General features: G+C 46.3%; 1 protein-coding gene across 2 annotated transcripts; it reads left to right on the forward strand.

Annotated features, from left to right (window-relative positions):
• The first annotated feature begins 11,268 nt into the window (after nucleotides 1–11,268).
• On the forward strand, nucleotides 11,269–16,633 carry LOC124066461 (ankyrin repeat domain-containing protein 1-like). 2 transcript variants are annotated; one of them, XM_046402844.1, is made up of 9 exons: nucleotides 11,269–11,500; nucleotides 12,226–12,408; nucleotides 13,559–13,714; nucleotides 13,840–13,947; nucleotides 14,064–14,162; nucleotides 14,272–14,370; nucleotides 14,556–14,654; nucleotides 15,050–15,148; nucleotides 15,247–16,633. In XM_046402844.1, exons 1-9 carry the CDS (start codon nucleotides 11,474–11,476, stop codon nucleotides 15,337–15,339), a joined length of 963 nt encoding a protein of 320 aa, XP_046258800.1. In that variant the 5' UTR covers nucleotides 11,269–11,473; the 3' UTR covers nucleotides 15,340–16,633. The 2 variants fall into 2 exon arrangements, with proteins under 2 accessions (XP_046258800.1, XP_046258802.1); XM_046402846.1 differs by having other exon boundaries at nucleotides 11,272–11,500; nucleotides 13,586–13,714.
• The last annotated feature ends 1,114 nt before the right edge of the window (nucleotides 16,634–17,747 follow it).

The raw sequence follows: 17,747 nt of genomic DNA on the forward strand, positions 1-17,747 counted from the left end.
ATCCACTGACTGTTTGGCTTGTAAAGTGACACCTTCACAGTGTTTTTGTCCTCCCTGCAGTCCAAACCTCAACGTCATTACAAACACATTCAGACGAATCAGAAATGAATCAGAAATGGGCCAACAACGGCAACACACAGGCTGCTTCCTCCCCTCATCATCAGGCCGTCTGCTGTCACTGAGCACACCTGACCCAAAACATCCCACGCACTTTGAACACATCAGAATCTGATCAAACTCAGCAGCAGATCGAGTTCAACGAGCTCGACTCGTGTATTTAAACGCGTTGGCTGGCTGAGAGTTTGCCACACAAACTGAAACACTGGAGCCTGGAGATACGCTTCACAGCTGGAGGAAGCTGCTTGTCGTTCAGGTAAAGTAGAAGGACCAAGACGATTTTTCAGTGCATTGTGGTGCTTCTTCTGTCAGTATTTTACTGTTTGAGATCTGCAGAGACCATCAGCTGGTGCAGAAGATCTGTGAGGTCAAAGAATCCCACATTTCTCTGTTCTCATGCAACATGTCGCGTGCTTCACCATCGCCTTGTTGAATTATTTACTCAACACAAATGATCATTTGCACCAAGTCCTGAGCCAGTGAAAAAGACTCTTTTCTTCTTTTCATTCTCCTCCTCCTCTCATTGCTCCAGGAGAGACGGGATGTCGGCGAGAGGAAGCTCATCAGGAGAAAATATAAGAGAAAGAGGGACGTGTGATGTGGCAGGAAGCTGAGAGGCAGACAGAGGAAGAGGAAGAGGAAGAGTTGTTTTTCATACCTTACAACCAAGTTCAAGTAGAAAGACAGAAGCACTGAATGAAATGAGAGACCTTTGCTCTTCCTCAGCAGCTCTGGCTGGTGTTTCATCTCTGCACAGCAGAATAAATACATTTCTATTGTACATCTGCACTCCAGTCAAAAATGTCAGCAGTGCCTTGAGCTAAGCTAATGTTAGCATGCCTACCTGCTGGCTTTGTGATGCTGAGCAGGCGTGATGAACGCCACCTTAGCTCAGCGCGTTAGCACGTTAGCGGTAAACACAGCTGAGGCTCAGCGTCTCTGAAGTTGGACAAGATGAAGGTTCGAGCTGGCTGGATGAGAGGAAAATGTCGCAGGATGGTAACAGTAGTTGTCATCCTGAGGAAGACGTGGATGTCCAAAAGTCAGTGGAACCACACGTCGACCTCGTGGTGGTGAAAAGAAAAGGTCCCGGAGTCTCTGCTGGGGTACGTCCTCTGGACTCTCTGTGGTCCACTGAAACCTCAACAACCTCAACAACTGCTGGATGCCAGACATTCATGATCCCCTGAAGATGAATCCTCCTGATTCTGGACGTCCGCTGACGTGAGGTTGATGTTTAGAACTTTCAGTGAAACGTCTCAACGACTACTGGGTGGATTACTTAGTTTTATGACTACGTATGTTTATTTATTCATCTAGTTGGTTTGTTTTTTGTGCTAATTCCAAACAACCACCGCGTTAAAACCACGGTGGTCGTGGTGAACGCGGTCTGCGTGTTAGCATGCTGAGGATTATCTGCACTGCATGACCCCACAGAGCCGCCATGTGGCTCAACAGGGAGGAGTCGCCTGCGGTTGTGGATTTTATCTGCAAGTCGGGACTGTTTTGCAACGCTCCACATATGTGACCTCACTTCCGGTTGGTGTGGAATCCAGAGTACAAACGTCTTCCCAGTGATCTGTTTGGGCCCTCGCTGACACTCACAGGGACCTCTGCAGGGAAAACCAAGTCGTCAGTGACATCACCCTGTGGGATTGGACCTCTTGTTTTGGGAAGTGGAATGCATCGCCATGGCAACGCAGTTCACAGTCACACAGTTGGACGGTCCATGAGGCTGTAGATTCCAAAGTGAAGATTTTGCCCTGCAACAGAGAAAGATTTTCTGTGCAGAGGACGGCCGTGAGGACTGCAGGATGAGTGCGTTCACGCCGTCTCCAGAGGTGCAGGTAGGCCTCATTAAAACTGGTCCAGACCTCATGCATTATTTCCTGCCTGAGATGACTTGGCAAAATGGGAATAAGGCCTGTGTTCATCAAGAAGCGTGACTCTGCATTTGTTAGTGACACACTATGTGAATCATGCTGGCTCCAAACAGGTCAGCTCTGTGTTCTCAAAGTTTGAAATGTTCACCAAGCTGCAACGCTTGTGTTGGATTCTTTCTGCAAATGTAAATTACATTTTAATAAAAAGCACAAGCAGTGTTGGCTGCAATAAGCCATCCTGCATTTTTAACCTTTTAAAAAGGTAGGGTAGCTGGAACTCCATAATTTCTTATTCTTTTAATTTTGTTGTGTTTTGTTTTTACTTTTCTTAACTTTGGACTAGCCATTAGACCAATTAGTGTCAGCTGTAAGGATTAAAGAAGCAGTAAAGTTCACGTCAGTCCAAATTAAAATAAAATCTACCACATAAGACAGAGAGAGGTTACAACTGGGAGAGCAAGAGAGGAGGACGAGGAGGAGGGGGAGGAGGAAGAGGAGGAGGAGGGGAAAGAGGTGGAGGAGGAAGAGGAGGAGAAGGAGGAGGAGGAGGGGGAAGAGGACGAGGAGGAAGAGCAGGAGGAGGAGGAGGAGGGGGAAGAGGGGGAGGAGGACGAGGAGGAGGAGGGGAAAGAGGTGGAGGAGGAAGAGGAGGGGGAGGAAGAGCAGGAGGAGGAGGAGGAGGGGGAAGAGGGTGAAGAGGAGCAGGATGAGGAAGAGGAGGGGGAGGAAGAGAGGCCAAAAAAGTGAGAAGAGGGAGAAAAGACAGATAAAAACATCCATTTACAGATGAACTGATGAGACAACGAGGGAGACAGAGATGAAGAAGAAACAGAGAAGATGTGAGACAGATTGTCCCGTGTGTTTAAGATAAGGACAAACGTGGTGACAGAACTGAGGGCAGAGCTGAGACGAAGAGGACGCTCGCACAGGGGAACACAGACAGGATACAGCAGATGGATATCAAAGCAGAGCTGAGAAGTGAAGACAGCTGCAAAGAAAGAAAAGAAGACACAGATTCACAAAGACAAAGACAGCGTATGTGTGTGTGTGTGAGAGAGAGAGAGAGAGAGAGAGAGAGACTCAGCTGATGCTTTTTAACATGCCAGCAGTTGTTTGTATTTTTATCAGTTTATTTACAGTAAATCACAGACGTCATCTGCTGAGTGTCTACATAGATACAGCAGCTAAATATACTGTCATTTCTAATAGCTGTGTGTGTGTGCGTGTGTGTGAGTGAGTGTGTGTGTGAGAGAGAGAGAGAGAGAGGGGCAGCGCCCTTTTCAGAGATCAGTGTGACTCTGTATTATCCATCTTACTCTGTATTTCATTTCACATCCACTGTCTTGATTGAGTGTTTGCAGCTTTGAACTGCTGACTGGATGTAAACACGGATGACATGAGAGCTCTCCAAGAGTGAAGCCCAATCATGTGGACGCCCCCTGGTGGCTGGCTGCAGTACAGCTCATAAGTCCCTCCCCCTCCGTGTTAGCAGATGAGACAAACTAAAAACCCAAATAAATTTTTCCCAAAGATGGTTTCTGTCATTTTAGGTGGTTCTTCGGGTTTTTGTTCAGTTTGTTTTTTATCAGTTATTTGATGTGAGAATGTAAATAATGGAGAAACAAGACCACAGAGAACAGAAAGCAGCTCCCGTCCTCATCTCTCTCTGTCAGGGTTTGTGTCCTCAGTCCACAGGAATGTGGATCATCCTCCAAACCCCCCACTGCCTCATGAACTGCCTTCTCCTTCTCTTCTTTCCCTCCAATCTGATGTGCTCTGTCCTCCTTCTTCCCCTTCTTTTCAACTCTAAACCTCTGAAACTGTTCTTCATGCATCCTCCCATCTTTATTTTGTGCCTCTCCTTCAGCAGGTTCCCACATGATGGACTGACTCATCCTCAGTCATCATTTCACTTTGAGTGACTCATTATTCTCTCTGCAGGGTTTACACCGGTTGCATTCAGAGAATTGGTTCTTTCTGGATGAGCAGCTGAGAGCCCCTCGCAGTGACACCACAGCAGCAGTTCACACTCATGTCTGTTTCTGTTAAATCAGCTTTGCATCTATTTCGGGCCGCACAGAAATGAAAACATCTGTCCAGACCTTCACAACCTGCAGACATTACTAGGTTTATGTTGGTACTTGAAGAATAAACGCTTCTCTAAGCGGCAGTACGACCCCGATGAGTGAGAATGTAAATGCTTAAAGAGATAAATCCATTTTATTCGCCACCTCAGTGAGAAGAGGATTAGCATCATTTTCATCTGTGCGCTCAGTACAAACGTGTTCCTGTGATGTGTTCACCCGAGCTCAGCACAAAGACGTGAAACATCCACCTCAGACAATGGAGACATTGTACGGAGAAACGCAGCGACCTTTGGATTTTCGCTCTCCCAGATGGGATATTTCAGCTAACAAACACTTCAAACAGCAGTTTTAGGCTGCCCTGCTGAGGGTGATGGAGTCCAAACCTGCACGGACTGCAGCCTACACCCCGCATGCTGGGAGACACTGCCAGCAAACAGGACCAACAGTTTAGAAAATTGATGGATGAGTGCTGGAGGAACTGGTGGCATTTTTCTGATACAAGTTTCCTGGTAAATATTCCATCCACTCGAGGACACCCGAAGAGAGACTTCAAAGTCTGGTTTCTTGCTGTGCCTGACAGCATCAGGCTTAAAAGGCGTCAATTTGTTGCCTTTTAATAAAGTGACACCTTTTAAGTTTGATGCCAGGCTTCTCCTGTCTTTTCAGTTCAGCCCAGCCGAGCAGGTTGTGTCATGGTTGTGTCATGGTTACGCATGGCGAGCCTTAAGTAATTTTATTTTCCTGTGTCTGTCTGTGTGGCCTCCTTCCTTCTTTCACCTGTTCTGACAGCACACCTGTCCTGCATCAGCCTCATCAGTTCTGCCCTGCGATCTCAGGCCAATCAGCTCCTCTCATTCCCCCACCTGTGTGTCTCCACCCATCTCCCCACCTGCACCTCACTGCCTCATCAGTTTAGTGTGTATTTTAGTCCACTCTGAGTTCATTTCCTCTTTTCCCAGTCATCTGTTCACTTTGCCTGCTGCTGTGGCTGTTTTCTTGCTCGTCTCACTCCGTCTGCCTGTTCTGTATTCGTTTTTGCCTCGCGTTGGGGTTGTGTGTCCTTCCCTCTGGGTGAGGCGTGCAGCAGCTGAACAGCAGCTGAGTCACAAAATACCAAACTGGGATTATTTTCAGGGTGTGATGGGCACCAGAGTGTGGCGTTTCCTGAGCGCTGCAGCTCTGACCACAGGCCTGTGGGCTCAGCCAGAGCAGAGCAAACATCCACACTGTGACTGTCTGACTTCACCTGCAATCACCTGTGGCTTAATGTGGCTAATGTTAGCACTCAGAGATCACTGAGCCAGTTTTCTGACTTTATGAACAGTCTCTACTTGTGTTACTGGTTTTATCACAAAAATAAAAATAGAATAAAACACCTGAGGAGGAGGAGGAGGAGGAGGATGTTTTGGGGAGAATTAAAGATGCCCTTTCTTGTAATCTCTGGCTGACTTCTTCATGGTCACTTCATGGCACTGAGCAGGGAGGCGAGTCACATGACAGGCGGGTTTTCTCACCAGCATATTGCTTTATTATTCTGATCGTTATTAGCTCTCACCCTGACCCTGAGGATCAGCCCTGATCCCCGAGAGGCTGCCGTTTGGTCAGGGCGAGCCTTTCCTCGCCACACGGCCTCTGACGCCGCATGACTGCGCCCGCCCCACCTGTTGGTGGCGAGCAGTTGGCGTTGTCGTGGGCGCACACACACACACACACTGAAATACATTCCACAGGATGCTTCTCACCAGTGTGCCTTCACTGCGACTTAAGTGAACATCACAGCAATATCAACACTGCGAACTGACAAGTGATTCAGGTTTTTACAGCAGCCTCACATTCCTGTGAGTGGACTGAAATAATTCCTTCTCTCCTGTCTGACTTCACTGACCAGTGGAGAGGAAAAGATCAGAGTTTGGATTAAAATGAGTTTGTTAGTGGTGTCAGGTGTGATCTTCAAACAGAGTGACGTTTGAAAAGCGGTCAGTCCTGCATTATTGCTAAAAACAAAACATTCCTTCCTGGATATTCGTCAGAGTGTGGCATCACAGTATGAGAAGATCTCAAAATGAATTCCTGTTTTGAAGAGGCACATTTACAAACAACTTCCTGTTGTCATTTGAGCAGAATCATGTGAAATTGTTGTTCTGCACATTTCCAGCAGACAGGAAACACGACTGCAGATTCCATGTGAGTGTGGCGTCATAGCGTTTGAAACATTTCAGAATGAAATGTTCAAATATTTTAGAGTCCGATTCAAATGTAAATTTTAGAGTTGACTTTTAATTTGACTCTGGAGCAGCAGTTAAAGCGCCTGCGCGGTCGTGTCTGCAGCTCTTTGTTCATCTGCTGTGTTGTTGCAGACTTTGTTGGAGGCGTGAAGGAGATTAGAGCAGGATTATGGATTGTGTATCGTCAGAGGTGTCAGACAGAAATAACTGTGTGTGTGTGTGTGTGTGTGTGTGGTTACAGCAGGTGTTGGTTTGCTGCACTTGAACTTTGCCCCCACTTTTACGAGGATGATCACATGACACACACGAAACACGCACAGCTGGCCTGTGACCTTGAGCTGTGAATCTCTCTGATAAGCAACTGTTATGGCCGTCCATATATGCTGATGTATGCATGAGTGTGTGCTTGTGTGTGTGTGTGTGTGTGAGTTGACACCCAGGACTTAATTCAACACGTTTCCACCATCCACCATCTTGAAGACCCTCATTACCGACCAACAGCAAGCATCACACACACACACACACACACACACACACACACACACACACACGCTGACATTAAGAAGACAAACATGAAGTGATGAAGGCCACACGAGGGGAAAACGGAGGCTGTGGTCACGTTTGAGTCATTTCAGAGGCTGTTTGTTAACCACACCGTCACCCAGTGAGGCCCAGTGATTGGCTGAAATGTGAATAATGTTTCACACACAGTCTCCCTTCAAAGAGAAGCTGTGCTGAGACAGACGAAGGCACCTCAACACGTCTGATCACCTCAAGGACGTTTCAAAGTTTCAAAAAATCTTTCAGTTATCTAAATTAAAATTTATAAGTTTAAAAACGACTTCCACATGATGTTAGTTAGAAAGTCTGGGCAGACAAACTGCTGCTGAGACCCTGAAGCTCCTCAAAGTCTCAGCAGACCAGCTGAAGATCAAGTTAATGAGTCATAATCTGAAGCACTCTGTTTTGTTCCCCACTCTGAAGACCTCAGCATTTCCCAGCAGTCCTATAAGGTAATGTTGCTTAGCAACAAACTTTATTTACTGGAGGGAACACCTGAGACAACACGTCCAGCAGCATCAGCACCAGCTCACAGTCCCGCTGCAGTGCTGAGGACATTTTGAAGAGACTCTGAGGGTCTCTAACGCTGCATGTTCCAGTTCACACTCTTATCCTGCTCATCCTGAGATAAATGGAGCTGCACTGCTGCGCTGCTCTGGATGTTGGCCTGGATGTAATTTCTGAGGATTGAAACTGTCTGACGTGAATGTAAATCCTTGGCAACGTGGGCCACTTCATTTGAACCGCCTCCACATGCTACAGTATGCCCAGCATCGTCCCAGAACCTGACCGAGGATTCGCTTTCCACCAGGTTTCAAGGCCCATCTCAACCCACACCTGCTGTCATTCAGCTCCTTGGTGTCTGTTCAGAAAAGGTGCATGATAAATCTCCTTTAAGTTTGCTCCCTGCCAGAGTTACAGCTCTTTCAGACAGATGGATGAGAGGACGGTTGGGGGACTGAGGAGCCTGCAGGCGCTTGTCACAAAGCAAACAGTGCTGTGAGTTACGACCGGACGGTTTGTCTCTCTGAGTGAAGGATTATCTTCATACGATGACACACTCATAAACAGCGCTGAGGAGCTGCAATCGATCTCCCAGTGCCCCCCCACCCTCCAAAAGAGGATACTGGGTGAGAGGAGGATTTACGCTGCTAATAATAGAGTAAACTAGATATATTTCCAGAGAAGGAATTCTGCACGCAGCCTATTTATAATTACAGAATCCTGTGATGTGTCTCTCTGGGTTTAACGACAAACCGGTCTTGGACTACCGGCACGCCGCTGACCAGGCTGCACAGGAACTCAGCACACACACATGAAGATAGTGTCATCTTCGCTGGTGACAAATATGAGAGAAGTATGTGAGGTGTGAGTGTGAGGGGAGGATGTGGCAGCTGAACCAGACCCAAGGGACTTTATTTTGGTGAGCTGCACCATTTTTAAGTAGCACAACATGCTAGTGCTGCTCGAGCTGTCAGCAGAGCAGCTCCAGACTTCATCACAGCACAAAAATAATGAAAAAAAGAATTTATGGTCAGTGCTGGCTTACACTGTATAGACAAAAGTGTTGGTTTGGAGCTGTTTTTCAGGGTTTGGGCTCGGCCCCTGGCCCACACAGAGCCCTGACCTCAACCCCATCCAACACCTTTGGGATGAACTGGAACGGAGATTGTGAGCCAGGCCTTTTGGTCCAACATCAGTGTGTGACCTCACAAATGCTCTACTGCATGAATGGGCACAAATTCCCACAGAAACACTCCAACATGTTGTGGAAAGCCTTCACAGAAGAGTGGAAGCTGTTAGAGCTGCAAAGCTGTCTGTGTGTTTAGAATGAGACGTTAAAGTCCCTGTTGGTGTGAAGGTCTCTGTGGTGTATTTGATGATGCATGTTGAGATGAGATAGGTGGCGCTCAAAGGGCTAAAAACGCAACAGTAATGTCATGGCCCAGTAGCTCCACAGACCTCGCTGTGAGCAGTTTTATATAGGAACTGTTTTCTTGACGTATCACCTGTGGGAGGAAGTCTGCTTCATGGATGAGCGGCTCCCTAACTAAACTAACTAGCATTTAAGTTCAGCTGTAGACGTAACCCCCCAGTTCTGTGAGCTGTCCATCCAGCTCCACCTTCTGTGGACTTTGTCACTCTTAAAATGATGTCACCTGACTTCCCCCTTTGCTCCGGTCATAATTAATATGGCCACAGGAGGTAGAAGCTTCTGAACATATGGGACATATGTGGACAGAAGGCCTAAACTGCAAAGAAAAACATTTTTAGCTTTGCAAAGGAATGCAAATCTGCCAATCACAATAACTATTTGAACATTTCCTTTTCACTCACTACCTCAACAGTCACTGTGTTGCCGTCTCAGTGTATAAACACATGTTTATCACAGGACGTTGACCTTCACAAGGTCATCATGATGTTCTTGTTCGTTCAGTCGTGTCCCAGCTGGAGGTCAAGTTTAATGCACTCAGTGAACTTCATTCTGCTGAGGAAAACACATCTTTGGCTCGGTGTAAAAGCAGCAGGTGATATTTCTGAAGCTCCATTTCCCTCTTTTACCATCTATTTCAGTCACAAGGTCAGCGTCAAAAATAACTTGCAGTGATGCATTCACTTTCAGAAGGGTCAACGTGGACAACACGGCTGCAAACATCCGATTGACGGCTCTGCTTTGATGCAGAAGGTCCAGGACCAGCTCTATTTTTTATTTTTTTGTCGTCTTAACCTTTTCATTAAACTCATATTATTGTAATGTGCACATTTTTCTGACCTTGAATCTTGTTGAACTCAGATTTTACTTGACACTTCACTGACATAAATTCTAATTTTGTATTTCAAAGTTCAGCAAAGTTAGTGAAGGTTGAAGTTTGAGTCCTGAAAGGGGTTTGTCACCGACAAACTGAGTGGGAGTTTCTCGCAGAGTTCCGACCACGCTGGTGGTGTTGATTGGTCAGTCGGTCAGTCGGTCCACCACTTTGAAATATCTCAACTGCGACTGAACTGCTTAGGGTGACATTTTGTACAGACATTCAAGCTCCCCAGCTGATGAATCCTGATGGGTTTGGTGATCTTCTGATTCTCCTCGAGCGCCACTTTGATGTCCACATTAGTGGATTTGAGTGAAATTTCTCCACCGTCAGGTCAAAATATACTTCATACTTTGTCTTGTGTTGTCTTTTTCTGAACTGAAAGTAGCTGATGCAGGACAAAACATTCTTTTAAGTTGTAAACAAAAGTTGTTCCGTGCACCTGACGTGTTCGCTGTCATGCAGCTTGTGACCGTCACACACCGTTGTCACGGTCACAGTGCGTTCTGTCCACCACCCCGAGGCGGGCAGAAAGCAGCCGACATGACGTTACCCGCAGCCGGCTGTCAGTCGGCACTCAGGCATCCTGCCGACCTTTGACCCTGATCTGTGATTGGCTGCAGTGCAGTGCGAGGATATCTGGAAGTGTGACTATTTATTACCTGTCACCTCATGGTGATATCACTGCATGTTTGTGGGCACATGCCCAGCGTGACGCTGCCAAAGACGGCCTCTGTTTGAGAAGGTGAATCACTCTGTGATTCACAGAAAGGAAGAACTGCTGTGTGCTTTACTTTAGATACTCATCGACATCAAAAATGGGATCTTTTTCAGTACAGTTAAATTCATTTCAGCTCTTCAAACTGTAGCTACACTTTTCAGTGTGTTTTGCTAACAGTTTTTGTCCGGTCACGTTTGAGGTTTCAGTGTTTCCTTCTCTCATGTCGTTTGTTTTCACCCAGGTGAACAAGGTGTACTCGGTTTTTGTGGCGTATCCCACACCAGTGGGCCCTTATTGGTGCTTTTTCCACTGATTTGACTTACTGACTGTTTGGCTGAGTCTGGAGAAAAGAAACAGAAGTGTGGAAACAAGAGTGTTCATACCAACGGGTCCTGAAGACCATCTGAAACTGGTTTCCCTTTTTGACTGCTGAATTCAGACTACTGCCACCTGCTGCTCTGCACAGTCATTTGCCCTTACGCAGGCACAGAAAATTCGAGCTAGTTGGTCATCGGCTGTAGTCTTTCAGGCCACATGAAACCGTTCAACAGTCACCAGTTCTATCCTGTTGCTTTGGCTCGTCTGACGCTGAACAGGAACATTCAGACCAATCAGAAACTGTTCCTCAAGTTAACAGAATTATATAAATTTAACCCTCCATTGGTTTTGTATCATTTCCTGTCTGTGCTACTGAGTAACTAATAAGTAAAAAGGACTTTTACATATTCTGAGCATCAGCAGCATCATAATTTACTTGTTGTTTTCGGGCTGTCCAAAACTGTGAGAGTGACACCTCTTCCCTCACATCAGTCTTTGTATGTTGACTGACATGAACTGTGCAGAACTGGTGGAGGGAGGAGCTGGTGTGTGTGTGTGTGTGTGTGTGTGTGGATGTTGGTACCAGTGAGCACATGAGGACAGTAATGTGATCTGCGCTGAGGTCTGCCGGGGCTCTATAAGAGGCTGCGGCTCAGAAACACTGACCATCACAGCAGAGGACCCGTGGACTTAAACCCACCTCCTGTTACTCACAGACCCACTGAAGCGCTTCACACAGACGGCAGGAGGAATGGGGCTGCACAGCGTCGAGGAGCTGGTGAGATCTGTGACAGGGACAGACAGGCTATGCAAAATGATTTTGTTTGGGGGGAAATGTTTCTCACAGGTTTGCTTTCTCCCTGTTTACTTTGTAAAATTTTATTTATTAATTACTTATCTAATAAGTTCATCACATGCTGAACTAAGAAAGTATGGAGGTATCACTCGCTGATGCTCAGGAAAAAGTCGACTGCCGGCTTATTTTTGAATAAATATGTCAATTTGACAATTTGTCTTGACTTAAGTTAAAGTGATTAAAGCTCGAGGTGATTAAAGTGATTATTGACGATCATTAGCCAGTGTTGTTACTGTACGTTTCAGTGGAACAACTGAACTGAGGAGCTCTGTTCCTCACCTGGACTAGAAGCAGTTTATGAGTATAAACAGCTGGATGTTTATGTGTTATGTGTTGGAGCTGCGATGCGTTTACTGTCCTATGTCAGCAGCAGGACTTTGTGTCCAACACGAAACAACAGGGCTCCTGCTGAGTTTACAGTCTTTCGGCCTTTTTCACAAACTCATTTGCCTCCTCAACACATAAAGAAATTCAATAAACTTATGAAATTGTCTTCATTTTAATTTTCAAAGCTAATGACAGAGATTTGGGCTTGACTGTTTTTATGAGAGCACAGAGATGAAACTCTTACCTCTGTGTCTAACAGATTTTTAATGTCTCCTGTGGACTTCGTGGCTCAGATCTCCTCTGTGTCTCCTGTCCTTCAGGTGTCCGGTAAGAGGTCAGAGGGCAAAGAGGCAGATCATTTCCAGGGGGGCGTGTACGAGGCGGCTGTCAATCAGGAGAAGCAGGATGACCTCAGGTCCCACAGGGAGCTGGTGGGCAGAGACGAGTCCGAGGAGGGCGAAAGCGGCAGCGAACATGAGGAAGTCAGCGTGGCAGCTCTCAATGTGAGGACACACAGATCACAGCACCAGGGCCAGCACCTGCTGAGTACTGCTGCACCTGCTGCACCTGCTGAGTACTGCAGCACCTGCTGAGTACTGCTGCACCTGCTGAGTACTGCTGCACCTGCTGCACCTGCTGAGTACTGCTGCACCTGCTGAGTACTGCTGCACCTGCTGAGTACTGCTGCACCTGCTGCACCTGCTGAGTACTGCAGCACCTGCTGAGTATTGCTGCACCTGCTGAGTACTGCTGCACCTGCTGAGTACTGCTGCACCTGCTGCACCTGCTGAGTACTGCAGTACCTGCTGAGAGCCAGGCAGAGTACTGCAGTACATATTGAGGGGCATCTTTGATCACTCAGGCAGAGTGACACTCAGAACAGATCCTGTCAGTGTTATTTTTATCTGGATTTTACTGGATCAATAATACTGATGCACAACTCAGATCTTCAGAAAAAAAGAAAACATTTAGAGAAGAACATGTCATGATATAAAGAGCAGTAAAACACCTTCAGAGAGTTTTCTCTTCAGGAAGACCTTAATGCAGAGCTGATGGACAGATTTAGTCCCCTCAGCATTGACTCCGTGGTTGTAGTTTCATGGTCAGAAGCAGCAGTGAAGGTGCTTTCCTCAGTCTGTGCAGACTGAGTTTCCCTCTGATGAAGCTTTTGTCTTCACATGATGTTACAGCAGAAGTGAACGCTGCACCTCGACTGGCTCTGATACTGTAAGGACAAGTTAAATCCAGTGTGTGAACACAAGTTCTGTGTCACAGTCTGCTGCTGTCTCATGGTCCATGCTGCCCCCTGGAGGCCTGTGGGAGTATCACCCACCTTCATTAGCTGCAGCACTGAAAACACGTCAATCTAGTTTAATTTAACATCTACATTATTCATTTTTCATTTTCATTTTTGTTCAACTCTTCAGTGTAAATGTTAAAAAATCTAATCTGACAGATTTTCATTCACACAGAATAAAACTGTCATTTGTATTGTGGAATAGAGGAGCATTTTTTCCAAATTGTAAGAGTTTCTACACATGACTTGCAAAGTGTCTGGACAAGCAGCTACTTTAAATGTGAATACACACAGTTTCAGTGATTTACACAGTGAATAAGCAGAAGAAAAGTTCTTCTGTTTTCATCGTGCTGAAGACGTCTGTCTCGTTGCTGTCCTGTCAGACGGATAAAAGCGGCAGGCTGAAGTTGGAGACGGTGGATGACTTGTTCAACATCCTGCAGCTGAGAAAGAGGAGAAGGGAGAGGAAGGCCCCTTTCCCAAAGAAACATCAGCCGGAGCCCGAGACCCTGGTGAGGTCATCTTATGTTTATAGCACAAACGGTTTTATGTCGGAGCTGAGAGGATGACATCTGCTGTTTTTATGAAGCAGGTGAACTCTTCCTTCAGCCACAGTTTGAATGTTTTGACCTTTCAGCCAGAAACTGTGGACGAGCAGCTGTTTCTGACTGCAGCCATGGACAACAAGCTGCCGCTGGTGGACAAGTACCTGAGCGACGGAGGAAACCCCGATGCAGCCGACCACGTGAGTGCCGCGCCGCCGAGCTCGTCACCAGAGATTATCGTCTTTAATACACAGCACACTGCAATATTTAAAAGGAGCTTTTGGAAACTTAAGGAAACTTTTGGCATCATGTCCAGTTCCAGAGAACAGCTCTGCACAAGGCCTCGTTCAAAGGACACGTGGAGGTCATGAAAAGACTCCTGGGAGCCGGAGCCACCATCGAGAAAAGAGACAAGGTGAGACGTGTAAAAGGTAAAGATTTAAATTCACCGATTCTCGTTCACATGCAGCGTCAGTCTAACAGTGTGGTGTGTGTGTGTGTGTGTGTGTGTGTGTGTCTTCCAGCTGGAGGCCACAGCAGTCCACTGGGCCTGCAGAGGAGGCAGCCTGGCTGCCCTGCAGCTCCTCCTCGAACAAGGAGCCAAGATCACCTACAGAGATAAGGTGGGCAGACACAGAGCGCAGGAAGGGTTACTACAGGTCAACTGCACGCTCATCCCCTTCTGTGTAAATTAAGGCCACACAGGGGGCACTTTGGCGCCACCTGGTGGTCATATTAACAAAAGACACCAGTGGGGACAAACTGCCATCCCATCCATGAAGCAAACTGAAATCTGTGCTCTCCTCAGCTGCACAGCACTGCTCTGCATGTGGCCGTGAGGACGGGACACTGCGAGTGTGCCGAGCATCTCATTCACTGTGGAGCGGACGTCAACGCCAAAGACCGAGTAAGAACTTCACCTTCATCATCAGTCTGAGTCCCCTGCAGCAGGTTTTTACTTCTGTTAAAGGAACAGCTCGCCCAGAAATGAAAATTCAGTCACCGCCTCCTCTCTGGAGCTTCACGATGGTTGTTTTATTTTTATGTTTTAAAATGGCTTCTTCAGCTGATTAGGAGAACTTCCACTGGCAGGTGAGGACATAATGGCTGGATTTTCATTTTTGGGCTAATGAAAACATCCTCACTCTGTGAGATGCTGGTGGTTGCACAGTAACAGAAACACCAGTCGATGTTCATTCCTGAAAAGACGCCTCGTTTGGCTCAGGACAAGTCAGAGTCTTTCTCACTCAGACTGAGAAACGCTGACCTCTGCTGTTTGTCTGTGTTCCTCCTCGACTGAAGGACGGAGACACGCCCATGCACGACGCTGTGAGGATCAACAGATTCAAGATGATCAAGCTGCTGATGATGTACGGGGCCAGCCTCCACACCAAGAACTGTGTACGTACAAGTGGCTGAAGACCAGGACCGCTGAAGGCCTGCTGCTCGTGGCCTTTCCAGCTTTGACTGAGTCTTGTGCGCTTTTGTCTCCTGTGCAGGATGGAAAAACTCCCATGGAGACGCTGTACTCCTGGCAGAACGGAGCCAAGAGCCTCCTGTGTAACTTCAGCCAGGACCAGCCCGACCAGTAGAGCCCAGCACATTCCAGCAAGAACAGGAACTCAGCTGGACCCTCAGGAAATGATGAATCTAACGCTGGCTGAGCCGCAGTGTCTGGCTGGAAGGTGTCTTAACTCGCACCTGACCTCAGCTCAGTCCTTCGTCGTCAGGGCTCATCCATCAGGTGCTCACCCGAGACTCACAGGGACCTGAAGGAGCCTTTGATAACAATGTGAAGTCTAATCAGGGTGTTGGTAGTGAAGTGATTATTAGCACTGATAGATTCATTGATCTCCAAATATTGCTGGGCAATGAAGATGTCTTTTTTTGATTTTTACTTTAAGCTGAGTTGAAGTCAGCGATACTGCATCAAAGAAATGATGTATTGATCAATTTAGCAGATTTGATTGATTTATTTCAATACCACACACTTAATAACTGAGTGACCATATAGACTAGTTGGTTTAATGATTTTTACTTAGAATTTCTTGATTTTAATGTACCGACTAATGGAAACAACCCAAAGAAACTGCCTTAGTTCACACTTTCCTCGTACTGGATCAACAAAACTCAATTCCACTGTACAACTTATTTATTGATTGATTGATCAATTGATTGATTTGTCTGCGGTTTCTCCAGCTCAGTGTGGAAAGGCTAAACCTGCTCTGGCTGGTGGATGTTATACTTAAACATTCAGATGAGATGAACCAAGTTCTTTGGTCTTGTGTACTTCGTGATTGGGAGGAGGCGAAACAGGATGACGTAAGTTTTTGGATCCGTTTGAGAAGAATCTCTCCCCTCACTCACATGCAGTCTTCACACCAGACTCACTAATGTTAACTCGTCCTGCTCTCAGCTGCAGTAAAACGTTTGTTCCTCTTCCTCATGACATTTTGCAGCTACACACTCACCGTGTGCCTAATTTTCCTCAAACCTCAAGCACTGATTAGGTTTTTTATTTCTGTATGTTTAGACTAGACAACCTTTAGACTTTCGCAGTTTAAACCAAGCAGCTCACCCTGACTTCCCTGCTGCTGGCCCCTTTTGTTTTGTTGCAGTGAAGATATTTTAGGAATGTGATTCCTCTTCACATCTGAATAATGAACACACACACACACACACACACACACACACACAGGCAGTGTGTGGGAGAGAAAACGTTGAAAAGTTGCTGTTGGTTCAGAGGATGTTTGTTCATGTGGGTAGAACAGGTTTTGACACGTTGATGGTAATCTGATTTATTTTTTACTGTTGACAGTATTGTATTGGATGTACATTTTGCCTTGTATTTATTGACTGACTGAATAAAAGTGATTTTGAATGGAACTTTTCTTTCAGTGCGAGACTGTAGTGACTCGGTGGACACAGACAAACACTTTCTCACTGAGTACATCAGTTGTCCATAAAGCTTAGTGCTCAGTGTGAACAGATTACGAAGCTCCTGCTTCTACACTACGAGACGAGAGGAATTCATGTGCACAGTTAGTTTGGGAGCTCTCAGCTCTGTTGCTCCTTCAGTCTTTTCTGCGTTCACACTGATAGCTTTTCCCTTTGAAAAATGTAACCTGTTGATTCATTTGTGTGTCCAGCCAGTTAGGTTAGCAGGAGTGGCCACAGACATAATAAACATGTTTACGCACAACAGAGTTTATTGTAATTCCACAATATCCTCTGGAAACAGATAGAAATACTTCCAAGAAACTTCCCCGGACTTAACATCTGCATGGGGGTGAGCAGAGGATGACAGATTTTTCATTTTTTAGTGAACTGTTCCTTTAAGATCCAAGCGCTGCAGTACCTACAGCCTCTCTTGTGGGTTGCTCCTTTCAAAGCTTATTGTAACATTTGATAGTTTTGAGATTTCTTGCGACTACTGGAATCTGGAAAGTTAAAATGCTCCTTCAGACCTGAACCATCACTGGCTCATTGTCAGCCTCCATCACTCCTGGTGTCACATGCGAAAAACAAGAATGCAGAGATAAGAGTGAAGGCCAGCACACACTGATATAAGTCAACAGCTTGTTCCTCCACTCCCCTAACCTCACCCTCTGTGGGTGAGGGTGATCTTATCTGCGCTCAGAAGTACATTTTATAGGATATTCATCGCTGTTTATGCAGAAATTCACAGCGCTGGTATCTCTTGGTGTCACTAGATATGGCATGTAAATGAAGCCACTCATCAACACAGTGACGATGCTGACTTGGCAATAAGGGCTGCATTAAACACTGACAGACTTTCAGTGTAAATGTTTCCATATTTATACAGATGACATGAAGCTGTTGTTCTCTGCTGAAACAAATGATGCTGTTGACTCCCTTACTACCCGTCCTTTGGCAATCATTTCCCGAAGTTAAACGAGCACAAAACTGAAGTCAGCCCTACAACCCTCAAAAAGTGAGTCCAAGAGAAGCTGAAGAAACTGATGCATTAATTACTGTG

This window comes from Scatophagus argus, chromosome 10, assembly GCF_020382885.2.
Source record: "Scatophagus argus isolate fScaArg1 chromosome 10, fScaArg1.pri, whole genome shotgun sequence".
In the NCBI taxonomy this organism is placed as follows: domain Eukaryota; kingdom Metazoa; phylum Chordata; class Actinopteri; family Scatophagidae; genus Scatophagus; species Scatophagus argus.

Bases quoted from the DNA above. Each gene is read 5' to 3' on its own strand.
- LOC124066461 (XM_046402844.1), top strand. From the start codon at position 11,474: ATGGGGCTGCACAGCGTCGAGGAGCTG. The intron at 13,715-13,839 runs GTGAGGTCATCT...TTGACCTTTCAG, and splicing joins AGCCGGAGCCCGAGACCCTG to CCAGAAACTGTGGACGAGCA. The intron at 15,149-15,246 runs GTACGTACAAGT...TCTCCTGTGCAG, and splicing joins GCCTCCACACCAAGAACTGT to GATGGAAAAACTCCCATGGA.